Raw genomic sequence first — 10,886 nt, forward strand, 5'->3', positions numbered from 1 at the left:
TATTGTGCAGTATATGTCCTGTACGTATGCAGATCTAGCATGCATCCGTCCAACTTCTACGTCCGTTGTCAGCCGCGCCGTACTAGTTTGGTGCCAAACCGTTCGTTACATGGAACATTCCCTCTTCCGTTCTGCCGATAACGGGTGGGTTCATCGTTCGAATGCTAATCCTTGTTCCGAAAACTGTCAATAGTTACTAGAGGCCATTCGATTATACAAGATCAGAAAAAGCTGTGGGGTTTGGCGTCGGGCCCGTCCTCATGGACAAAGATAACAAGGCATCCATCTTCTTTTTGGCCTGGTCGAAAAGACAGTGTTGGCAGACGTCATTCGCACTCGATGCTTCTCGATATCATGGAGCATAGCAGAGGGAAAAGAAGTTTGCCGCCGTCCTGGGGAGATTTCGCATAGTACCAGCAGTCGCGATAGTGAACCGACCGCAACCACAGAACATGGGTTACGAATTCCTTCACAGTGAAGAACGGTGGAGATGCTTCACTGGGCCCTGAGCTCAACCAGTGGCCGCCCCAAATAAGAGTGTGAAGATATGCGACATGACTATGTACAAGGAGCAGTTTATCAAAGAATGCGTTCTTGAAGAAGGGTACAGTATTGTATCGCCCTGAACGATAGAAAAGTGTTTGCTTGCAATTACAGCAGTCACTTGAGCAAATTATCTTCACGCAACATGGGCACTGTATGACATTTAGGCCCGGTTCTAAAAAAGCATTCCTACTTTATGTGGTCTCCCATGAAGCGAGGCCCGAGGCCAGGTGTGTTCGAATCAAATTCTAGACAACAAGTGACCTCATGTGAGGCTATTTTCCAACTTGCTTTTCTCGACTTGTGCTTGCTCAACAAGAAGGAAAAAGATACTTTCGCCACCGCAGTTGACTTCTGCGTTGCGGAAGGATGGAGTTTGGTGAGATCTGCACATCTTCTCCAGTCATTTTTAGAATGCCTAAACAAGAAGCCTTTTTGACCAACCTCAAAACGTTATGTGTTGATATCTTCGAAACCAAAATGCGTGTTTAAAATGTCCACCTGGTCTTGAAAGTTCACTGGATTCTTAGTCTTTCTGTGTATTCACAACTGCTATCCCAATGTTCTGGAAGAAGCTATTGCCGAGGGCATGTACGTTAAAGAAATAGTGTCCAAACTGACTTTATAAAGTTTTGATTTAAAGTATACATATTTTGCAATAAAAAGCTGGTCTCATATGAGGCCGGCATAGCCATGCCTGAGCTCATATGAATTTTCCCATATTGCTCAATTGAGGCAAATCGCTTGTCGTACTTTTAGACACCAGAGAGTGCCTGAAGTGTAGAAAACACACGCACACGATGCTGTGTGCATCTTGTCTGCTGCACTGGAATTAGGCCGAGTGAATTTGCATGCTGCAAACATCGCTAGAAAACTTACAAAATACGGAGGTGCAGATGATCGAGCTGAAAAGAACAAAATGACATGCTCCCTCAGGGGCCCGAAAGTTTTTGTAGTGTATGAAGAGCAGAGCTGGTCATCAAAGACCCTCATTTACGGGTGCATTTGCCACGAAGAGCAAAGACTTCTTTGGGACTTCACTGCGTGTTTCACATTCACGTGCGACCCATAGGTCATACCATACGAAGCCATTCCGGGATGCGGCCCGGAAACGTTGTTGAGAGGGTCTATGCATGGGACTGCACTGGCCCCACTGGGCGTGTACTATGTACAGAACAGTATTTGAAAACAAGGCAGCAGGGCTGGACAGGAGATAATCCTTGATCCCATAGGAAACCCCAATGTTGAGTTGGAGCTTACCATTCTTGGTCGGGTGTTTTGAAAATAAATCTTTGACGGTATCGTCACCATTCCCCTGGCACTGTCTTTCACACAATATCAAGTGCCGTAATTTACCAAGGGTTCCGGGTGGTGTTTTGTTATCTCAATGATCTCAAGTTCGCTGTCTGGAGTTACCCTTCGAAGGGTACACAAGAAAAGTTTACGTCATAATCGTCCTGCTTTGGTAGCATGAAGCAAAGGTCGGAAAGATCGAGAGATCTACGTTCATAAATTAGGCAAACAAAACATACCAAAACTGCATGTATTGAGTAGATGAGATCTACTCCACGACAGCACTGATAAGGACCTGCCGCAAAGTACCCTGAAGGGTAGCTTCACAAGTAGCTCTGAGATGTTCTACACTTCAGTTGCTGTGTTAAAAAAGGATACTGCATGCGGCCTCCGTTGATCTTGAGAAAATTTAGAACGCCTTACCTGAGCCTGCACAGGCTACCTCTCAAGGTAGGCGCCTAGAGTGTTTTAATCTTGAGATCAACATGAACTGCAAGGACGAGCAGAGCAATTGTGCACGATGGTTTCTACTCTTAACAGCACCGTCCAAGATGCAAAGCATCACGGACGGGGCAACAGAACCTTGTGCGGAGGTACAGTACTACAATGCTCGTCACCACAACGAGAACAGTGGTACCCAAGGGTACAGTACAATGCCTAAACTGCAGGTCTGGGAATTGAGGTCAACTGTGGGTAAAGTTTACGCGGCGAATTGCAAGGCGAATCAATCAGAACTACAGTATGACCACGATGCATTCACTACTGCAATGTACAGCGCCATTGATGTGCCTTTGCGAAGAGAGACGCAAAGACCCAGTTCCTTTCAAAACAGTGCCTTCCATCCAATTTTCCCAAAAGAATTACTTGCGACCGTCCGCTCGTGAGTTCCTATATAAAAAATGGCACTACGATAGCAAGAAATGCGCGGCCCATGATTTTTGCCAGCGACAGCTGCACCAGTCGCTTCCAACACAATGTCGCGTAAGCAGGAAATTGTTAGGTTTTCTTGAACTACGGTGGCATTGATGTGTGGTACTTTGGAAGCAAAAAGAAAACTGACAACATAGAAAGCGAGTTGACTACTGAGCAGCGAAAGATGGAAAAAGTCGAGCGAAATGGAATAGCTGCGTTACTGTGAATTTTGGTACCTTTTTGATCAGGAATTTTGTTGTGGCCTTCGCAAGCACAAATGCTGCGTGTACTGTAGGCATGGTTGTTGCTGACACTACTATCCGCATGCCAAGCCTGATGACGCGAACATGTCACGAGAAGAATATCGCCTTCCCACCCCTGTGCGGCCCCTACCCAGGTAGATACGGAACACTACTGGTGCTCGCCACACCGCTACAGGCGCACTGTGCACACGGTTTAAAAGGTGGGGGACTCTATAAGACTCCATGAGGGACGGCACGCACTCCATCGATAAACCAGGAATAGAAATACTGCTGACACGTCTCTTCCTACCCGACCCCTGCGCTGCATGACGCAGACTAAGCGGAAAAATGCAAAAGGCATCCGGCACCAGGGATTCCCGAGTGATCCCTCACCTCAGTACTGGCCTGGCCTGAAGCGGCTTGACTTCCGAGTTCGGGATGGGATCGGGTACATGTCAACTTAGTGTGGCCGGATGTAAGAGCGGGGGCTCAGTGATATTACTTATACCGACCCGCTTACACTTCAACAAAAGGTTCCTTTCTTCCCGGTAAAGGTCTCGTTCTGCACCCCTACGATACTCTTGCAATGCGGCGAAGAATGCGGAGAGGAATGCGGAGAGTGTTGGTGCCAATTCAGAATCGTCCGGACTTTGATGCGACTGTCCCGCAGAAGAGAACTCGCCGTCTATTTACGGAGGCTTTTCCCATTAAAATTGAGATGGGCGAACAAGTGGTGCAGAGAAAAGCTGAGGAATTCTACGTGATAGTGCAATCGGGATCCACGTGTAGAGGAACAAGATTGGCGCCACTCACTCCGCGATGTGATTGGTGGCGGTGGCACGCGCCCAAAAGGCGGCGATCTTGGGCATGGATCGAGTGTGACTGGGCGCGCCTGGAAAAATCAACAAATGCAATAGAAATGGCCGACGAAGCACCTCATCTCCTCATGTCCCGGCCTTATCCCACCTCTGTCGTGCTCAGCTCCCTCCCCGATCACAATCACGTCGCTCGTCCGCCCGATTCCTCTTACTTCTTTTCGTTGCTTGGCTGATCTTCCCTTTCGCTTCCCAGCATTTCACACATCATGGTCAAGCTTTACAAGGATCTCGGAAAGACCGCAAAGAGTACGTCAAATCCTTCTCTTGTTTTGTCTTCTCAGCGCAATGCGCGACTCACTAGCTTGCCTCAAATCACAATTGCGGGGAGATGGAATACCGACGGTGGTAGCCCAACGGCGCGGTTTTGCATAGAGAGGAAAAAGCATTCATCGTCGCGCATGCCGGTTTTGCGAATTGTATTGATATCGAAAGCAAGCGAGGATCGTGTTGCAGCGTGATCGAATTCGGGCAGATGTATCCCATTTCCAGCTACTAACTTGACGGACTCAACGATTCCCGCGGCCTTCCCTTGCATCCCTGCTCTCGCTTGTGCGTGATTACTCTCAATCACGAATGACACAGAGTTGCTGAATGATGACTACATCTATGGCGATAAGAAGGTGGAGATCAAAACAAAGACCACCAATGGCATCACGTACACTACGAAAGCGAAGCAAAGCCAAGACGTTAAGGATGGGCTGTCGGGTGATCTTAGCTGCAAGTACAACGTGTCCGGCACCACGATGACGACGGAAATTTTCACCTCCGGCCGCCTCAGCCACAAAGTCGAGCTCGATAAGACCGGTGTGAAAGGGTTGAAGTTCACAGCCCTCGGCGGTCTCGGCCAAAAGCAGTCCCTCTTGGCCACGACCGAGTATGTGCATCCCCATATGTCTGTCGTCACCGCTGTCAACTGCCTTGGTAGCCAATCGATCAGCACGGCTGCGGCCGTTGGGTTGCATGGCGTCACGGCAGGGGTCAAGGGCGACTTCAATATTGAGGACAAGCAGTTGAAGAATGTTGATGGCGTGCTCAACTACAGCAATGGAAAGGAACATGAGGCGACTTGCTACCTACTGAACAACCGCTCGATGGCCAAGTTTGCGTACTCGCATCTTGTTTCTGACGATTTCTCAGTGGCAGCGGAGTTTGAGTATAACATCAGTGCGGATACGAAGAAGCTTACCATGGGGACCAAGTATGAGGTGGACCCGGAGACAACAGTGAAGATGAAGATCGACTCGGCCGGGGCAGTTTCCCTGAGCTACATTCAGGAAATTCGCAAGAGCACAACGTTGACGCTATGCTCTCAGTTCGATGCTCGCCACTTGGACAAGCCGTCACACAAATTTGGGTTGGCTCTTGTCATGGAATAAGTGAATTTGGAAGCGGGGCGCTGAACGGGGGCAAGCGTGTGCCCGATTACAACAGTATGTGCGGTGGGGAGTAGGATGGAATAGGTTGCTGGTATGGGTAGGTACTTAGGTGCTTGCCATGAGATGCAGAGCGAGTACTGTAGATGCGAAAAGCACGTGACGCGGAGTGTATCCAATTTTGGTTCAACCTTGGAGAGTGCCTTTGCGAAGCAAATTTGTAGGACTGAATATTTGTTCTGGTGAGCAGTAGAGGTGAAAGACTTAACGGTATCCTTGCAGTCTTGTAGTAGTTTCAGTATTGCGGGATGTTTAGTCTGTTTAGAGATGGCGTGCAGTCCAGTAGGACGTAGAGTGGGGATGGCGGAGTAGCGTTGGCATTGAGTTTTATCCACGTCGCAGTATGCGGTACAGAAATTGGAAAGAATTCTCAAAATACTGCCATGACCTTGATGCGATGAGCCGAACCGATTGGTCCAATTTCACTTGTTCCGCTCGAGGCCCTCAATCGTTCATAGAGCACCGAATACAGACACGCCCGAGCGTCCAGTTAGCAGGGATACACATCTCTAGCCCGGCTTTCTCACATCTTTCGCTCTGCCCTCATCCCGACCCCTTTTGAGGCCCCCCCCCCCCACCCCCCGTCCCCTGCACCCCCTTTCTCCCCGTTCTTGCCCCTTCAAACCCACAATACCCCACTCTGCGTTCCTCTCGGGCGTAGGTTGCCCCCGACACCCCGACAGCTACCAGTCTCCGTCTCCTTTTGTAACGATACCACCAAACCGCCACCCCGCCTCACGCCTTGTACCCCTTCCCGATTCAATGCCATACACCCATTTCTTCGCACGCAACTAACCAATTACCGTCTGGACTCGCACTAAGGTATCAGCATTCGCAGTCAACGCTTGCGACCCGTCTGCTAGTCTAGCTCCTGGGGTTCGCCTACAAGCCAGCCGCGACGCAGCATGTTTCACATACTGCGCGTTAACATTGCAGCCAACGCCGTCTAATGTCGTTCTATGGATCCGAACCTGCACCCAGCAACCCCACACACCACCCTTCCCCCAACCAACCGCTCAATGCTAATCCCTGGCCCGTCACACCTCTCGATCAACTGGCGTTTCAAAGCAACCAAAACGCCCTCCATCCGATGGGAGGCTTGCGCCGCCCAAGCCCTCAACCCCAGTCCAACGACCCCAGCCTCTCCATCGTTGACGCGGCTACAGCGAGTTTATCCAACCTTGAAAGCGAGCCAATCACAAATGATAAGTTTTTCCTCGACACCGCTCACCTGGATTTTGACACTCCGATTCAGACCCGCCCAAACCCCAATCACGTAGACCAACGCGGAAAAATCCACCGATCTCAAAATACTTCCTCTTATCAGCAGCAGCCGTGGGAGCCCCACACCGCCTCCAATGGATCTAATTTCTCCCCACAAGCCTTTGAAGTCGCTGACGAGCTTGGAATTACGACTTCAGCTCCACCAGAGACTTATGCGGCCCGGAGAAAACATGCCAGACCATTAGGAGTTGGAAAATACGTCCAGCGTATAATAGAGTTGAACAAATTGCGCCAGCAAGGTATGCTTGAGGGTTCATACGAAGCCCATTGGAAAACTCTAATCCCGAGCTTCTTTATCCCCGAAGCTACGCTCCACATCGATCTGAAGCAGAATGAAATTCTAGTCCCTCGAAGCGTGAAAGTTCCGGTGGAGCTAATGCCACGATTGTGGAAAGCAAAGGTTGATGCCGGGTTGAAGGAAGAACGCATGCTTTTAGAGAACCCGTGCGAGTTTCAGTATCCCAACGGAGCTGTAGAAGTCCACTGTCCACGGACATTGATAATTTCTGCATATCCGGATCGCACAATATACACTGATGGATATCTCAGAGTCACTTTTCAAGGAGACAGAAAGATCGCAGTGTGGCAGTTTAATACAAAACAGCACACCGAAATGTTCACCCGCACACATGTTCATGCTGCGAGCAACCTGCGGCCTCGAATGGATCTAGGAATGCCAGTCGCTGTGGTCCGAATGTTATACATCGCTACTGACATCCATCAGCTCAAAGATCGCATGAACGATGAGATTACATCACTTTTGTCGAATCCGCAGCGCATGCAAGGTCTACACAGCTTAATTTCTCCAAGTATAAAGCGAGAGGTCCCTGTGAAAAATCGCCCTGTTGCGCCAGCTGTTCAGAACGGAAATGCGTTCAAGACATTAAGTTCCGTTGTCGAAGGGAGTCAATTAGGGCAAAGCCGAGGGGGAAGTCTAGGAATACCAATGCAAAGTGGAGAAACCGCGGCAGGGGCACGGCTCTCTGGAGACCTAAACATGGACCTTAAAGGGGACCTCCAGGGCGAAAGTAACATTGTGCCAAACCTCGGAGAACCGCTGAACGCTTTGAGATCGGATCCATCACAGGCAATGATGTCCTTTCATGAGGCGATGAGGCAACCGTACATGGCTGGAAACGCTCAGAATGTTCCTAGCAGCGGTGGTCACAATCACGGAGACCTAAATCTAAAGCCGAGAAAGGCTGCTTCAGGGGTCGCTGACGGAAGAATATCTCAAACACGGCACGGCAACGTAATTGACGCAGTAAATGCTGTAGCCTCGGGGCAGGGTTCATGGGGAATGTCCGCACCAAATGGACATGGAATGGGAGGTAATGTGGGGGGCGGAGAAGATCTAGAGCGCAATCTTCAGCTTCTGAGCGCACCGCAAGGGAACTTCTCGGGTAGGCAGGACAGTACCGCAGGCCAACGTGCAAGCGTGCAAGGACACAATGCCCCACCCGGTTTAAAGATCTTTAGTCCCCAAACAAACCAGTCCGGCCAAGAGTCAGAGCAGCAGCCACGGCGAGGTCGAGGCAGTACGGGATCGCGTGCGGCGGGATCTGTCAGAGGGCGAGCTGCGGCAGCTGGACAAGGGATGAAAGGGCGTGGAAGCGTCCGGGCAATTCATTTGCAGCGGGTAAACTCGGCAAAGTCGAAACAGGGGGCCATCATAGAGGCTCGACACAACGGAGGCGGTGGAGGCAATCATGGAAATTTTGTAGGAACGTCACAGGGGTTGACGGATCAAAATATTGTGGGAAATATTGCAAACAACTCAAGGGCAGAAAGCGTGAAACCGCAAAACGAGCGGCAGCTTGGAAATCGACGGCCTCCACAACGAACTTCATCAACTGATGAGCGGCCCGATAAACGGCAAAAGTCTTCTACCCAAAATGGATGATGGCAGTGCACTAAAGCGTTCACTCTTTTCTTCATTTCGGTTCATTGGTCTAGACTCGTGTATTGCGAAACAGTCGGGTGGAAAGGACATAAAATTCATGTATAGAAGCTGCCGCTATTGTTGTCCTATTATTGCTCTCCTCGCTGGATAACTGCCACCGTTACGTCGCCGAGTTGCGTTTTGTCTCGGGTAAGCCTCTTTGGGTGAGAAACTGAACTAGACTGTTTCTTTTGTGATTAGATCATGTTTCCCAGTACGGCATCTCTCTGGCCAAACTCGCGAAAGGCAGCTTTCGAAACACATCTGACAGCCATCAAAACTATCTACAATGCGAAACCATAATACGTGTAAGTTCTCTGTAGCCCTCGTACTGTATGAGACCTTTGTGACATTTTTCTCGTGCGTGATGACTCAGAGGACCACCTGTCCTTTTGCTGTGTCAACTGCTGCACACCAGAGGGTCTCCCTAAAAGCTGGCATTACCGTACATGCGACTTGGAGGCGCTTCTTCGATATGGAACCAGTTACATGGATAGACGTTTCATGGATAGACGTTTCATGGCTGAGCAGAACGAGTTGACTGCTGGTTCTTCTTCAGTCAAAAAATTGTCAAACTTGGTAGAAAGTGACACTTCAAAGCAAACCGCACACTTGCCCGCATACGTTTGCGGTTGGATGTGCTTTTAATTCAGGTAGTGTGCGCCAGTGCCGCACCGCAGATATCCATTCCAATGGCATAGCAAAGCGCCTGACGCATCTTACAGAAGCCAACATTGCAATAAATAAAAAGAAAAATACTATTTCCAACTACAGTAGACAGTTTCCCGTGGCTGGCTCTGAAGTGAGCAGCTTCGGGTACAGCACTGTGGTGTACAGTAGATGAAAGGCTTGGAATGGCATCATTCCTCCCTGCAGCAGTCGTAGCTAGAGAAACTTCTCTAACCACCGCCACGGCCTCCGCACCCAAAACGGCATCCCACCCCAGCCGCTCCCAAGCTCCGGTGCCGCGATCCATCGCTGCCCCTGTTTAAAAAACTCTTCTTCTACACATTCAGCGGCATAGCCTCTCTCCCTCCCGGCATCTCGCCTCACCTCTGCTACTCTCCACCTTCCCTGCAGAATCCCCGTGACTCTCCTCCTTCTCCCCCTTCGCTCGACTTCCCCCCCGCTATGAACCGGGACTGGCGGCAACCCTCGTCCGCCACTTCTTCTGCAGAGGCTAAGCGCAGGCCGTTTTCGAGGCCTGCGCGCCCTGCGCCGCTCAACCTCGCCCTCATTCCAGACAACCCCAGTCCCGCAGAGACTGAGCACAGCTGGCGAGTGGAGGACCGCACGCCGGCCGCGTTGCCGGTGCGGCTCCGCTCTCAACCGCTTCCGTTCGCGATTACAGTCGAAAGCCCCGTCCATCTGGCCGGGTTAGAATGGTGTCTGGACAGGTAGACGGGCCTGTGAATTGGCAATGAAGTAAAGGTTTCTTTTTCTGTTTGTGAGTTTGCATGGTGCGTGAATGTGTGGTGCAGCGTTTAGAACAACCAAAGAAAAAACAGTTTATGCAGGGTCGAAAAGACACGTTGGCACTACGACTTGGGCACTGCCGATTAGGCATATACGCGAGATTTGGTGATGATACAACTGAACAGCAAGCACGGGCGGCGAAAACAGGTGCAGCCAGTTAAATGTTAGCGTCAGCCGGAGCGGCGGAGTGTTGGCGTAGGAAAGCATGCACGAGCACAATAGGCGCGAACGTGACGGCGACCCAGAACAGCAGCGCAAAGACATGCCCGACCACAAGGACCAGAACGGTAAGGACGGCCATAACAGCATGCTTGATCGGCATGGAGATGACGATATTATCTGTAACCTGATAATCCTCGGGAAAGAGGATGTAAAGCACGGCGGCGACCGCAACCGTAGCAGCGAGCAGCACGGCCCTAACGGGGTGAAACACTGCGAAGACGGCGAGCAGGGCCATGGCGAGGACGAGGTAGTTGTAGAAGAAGACCTCGACGTTATGGCCGACCCTGAGCTTCGCCTCGGACGCGGGCGGCGGGGCGAAGGCGTGCGGGTCGAGAAACTCTGCCCACGGGCGGCAGCTCTCAACGACGAGCTGGGCGCGGTCCTTGAGCGAGTACTGCGCGGCCGGGTTGAGCGGCTCGACGTACGGGTTGAAGTCCGGCATGGGCGCGCCGAGCAGCTGCGAGACCGCGTCCTTGGCGCCCGCCGCTGCCGCGCCGGCGCCGCGCGCCACGCACATTCTTTAAAAGCAGCTGCTTTTTCAAGTCGCAAGAAAAGGGACTCAAATGAAGCTTAAGCGATGGAGTAGTAACCTTGTTCAACGCAGGGATGCTCGTTCTTCTAGAAACGACGACCCATTTTTCCAGATGCCAACTCCTCGTTC

The 10,886-nt window shown here is 51.0% G+C and overlaps 4 protein-coding genes; 2 read left to right on the forward strand and 2 right to left on the reverse strand.

The window, feature by feature from the left end:
- Nucleotides 1-3,985: 3,985 nt before the first annotated feature.
- Nucleotides 3,986-5,829, forward strand: CHC_T00007150001 (hypothetical protein). XM_005710597.1 is given in 4 exon segments: nucleotides 3,986-4,074; nucleotides 4,075-4,114; nucleotides 4,451-5,244; nucleotides 5,245-5,829. 2 exon segments carry the CDS (start codon nucleotides 4,075-4,077, stop codon nucleotides 5,242-5,244), a joined length of 834 nt encoding a protein of 277 aa, XP_005710654.1. The 5' UTR covers nucleotides 3,986-4,074; the 3' UTR covers nucleotides 5,245-5,829.
- Nucleotides 5,830-6,391: 562 nt separating this feature from the next.
- CHC_T00007151001 (hypothetical protein) lies at nucleotides 6,392-8,801 on the forward strand. XM_005710598.1 is given in 2 exon segments: nucleotides 6,392-8,488; nucleotides 8,489-8,801. The coding sequence occupies 1 exon segment, from the start codon at nucleotides 6,392-6,394 to the stop codon at nucleotides 8,486-8,488; it is 2,097 nt and encodes a 698-aa protein (XP_005710655.1). The 3' UTR covers nucleotides 8,489-8,801.
- Nucleotides 8,802-9,412: 611 nt separating this feature from the next.
- Nucleotides 9,413-9,895, reverse strand: CHC_T00007152001 (hypothetical protein). Its single transcript, XM_005710599.1, has one exon. The coding sequence runs from the start codon at nucleotides 9,893-9,895 to the stop codon at nucleotides 9,413-9,415; it is 483 nt and encodes a 160-aa protein (XP_005710656.1).
- A 265-nt stretch (nucleotides 9,896-10,160) lies between these two features.
- On the reverse strand, nucleotides 10,161-10,667 carry CHC_T00007153001 (hypothetical protein). The gene has a single exon (XM_005710600.1). It carries the CDS (start codon nucleotides 10,665-10,667, stop codon nucleotides 10,161-10,163), a length of 507 nt encoding a protein of 168 aa, XP_005710657.1.
- Between the last annotated feature and the right edge of the window lie 219 nt (nucleotides 10,668-10,886).

This window comes from Chondrus crispus, genomic scaffold (assembly GCF_000350225.1).
Source record: "Chondrus crispus Stackhouse genomic scaffold, scaffold_63, whole genome shotgun sequence".
Classification (NCBI taxonomy): Eukaryota; Rhodophyta; class Florideophyceae; order Gigartinales; family Gigartinaceae; genus Chondrus; species Chondrus crispus.

Coding starts and splice junctions, on each gene's coding strand:
- CHC_T00007150001 (XM_005710597.1), top strand. CDS start 4,075: ATGGTCAAGCTTTACAAGGATCTCGGAAAGACCGCAAAGA. Junction 4,115..4,450: donor TCTCGGAAAGACCGCAAAGA/GTACGTCAAATC, acceptor CGAATGACACAG/AGTTGCTGAATGATGACTAC.
- CHC_T00007151001 (XM_005710598.1), top strand. CDS start 6,392: ATGGGAGGCTTGCGCCGCCCAAGCCCTCAACCCCAGTCCAACGACCCC.
- CHC_T00007152001 (XM_005710599.1), bottom strand. CDS start 9,895: ATGGACGGGGCTTTCGACTGTAATCGCGAACGGAAGCGGTTGAGAGCG.
- CHC_T00007153001 (XM_005710600.1), bottom strand. CDS start 10,667: ATGCCGGACTTCAACCCGTACGTCGAGCCGCTCAACCCGGCCGCGCAG.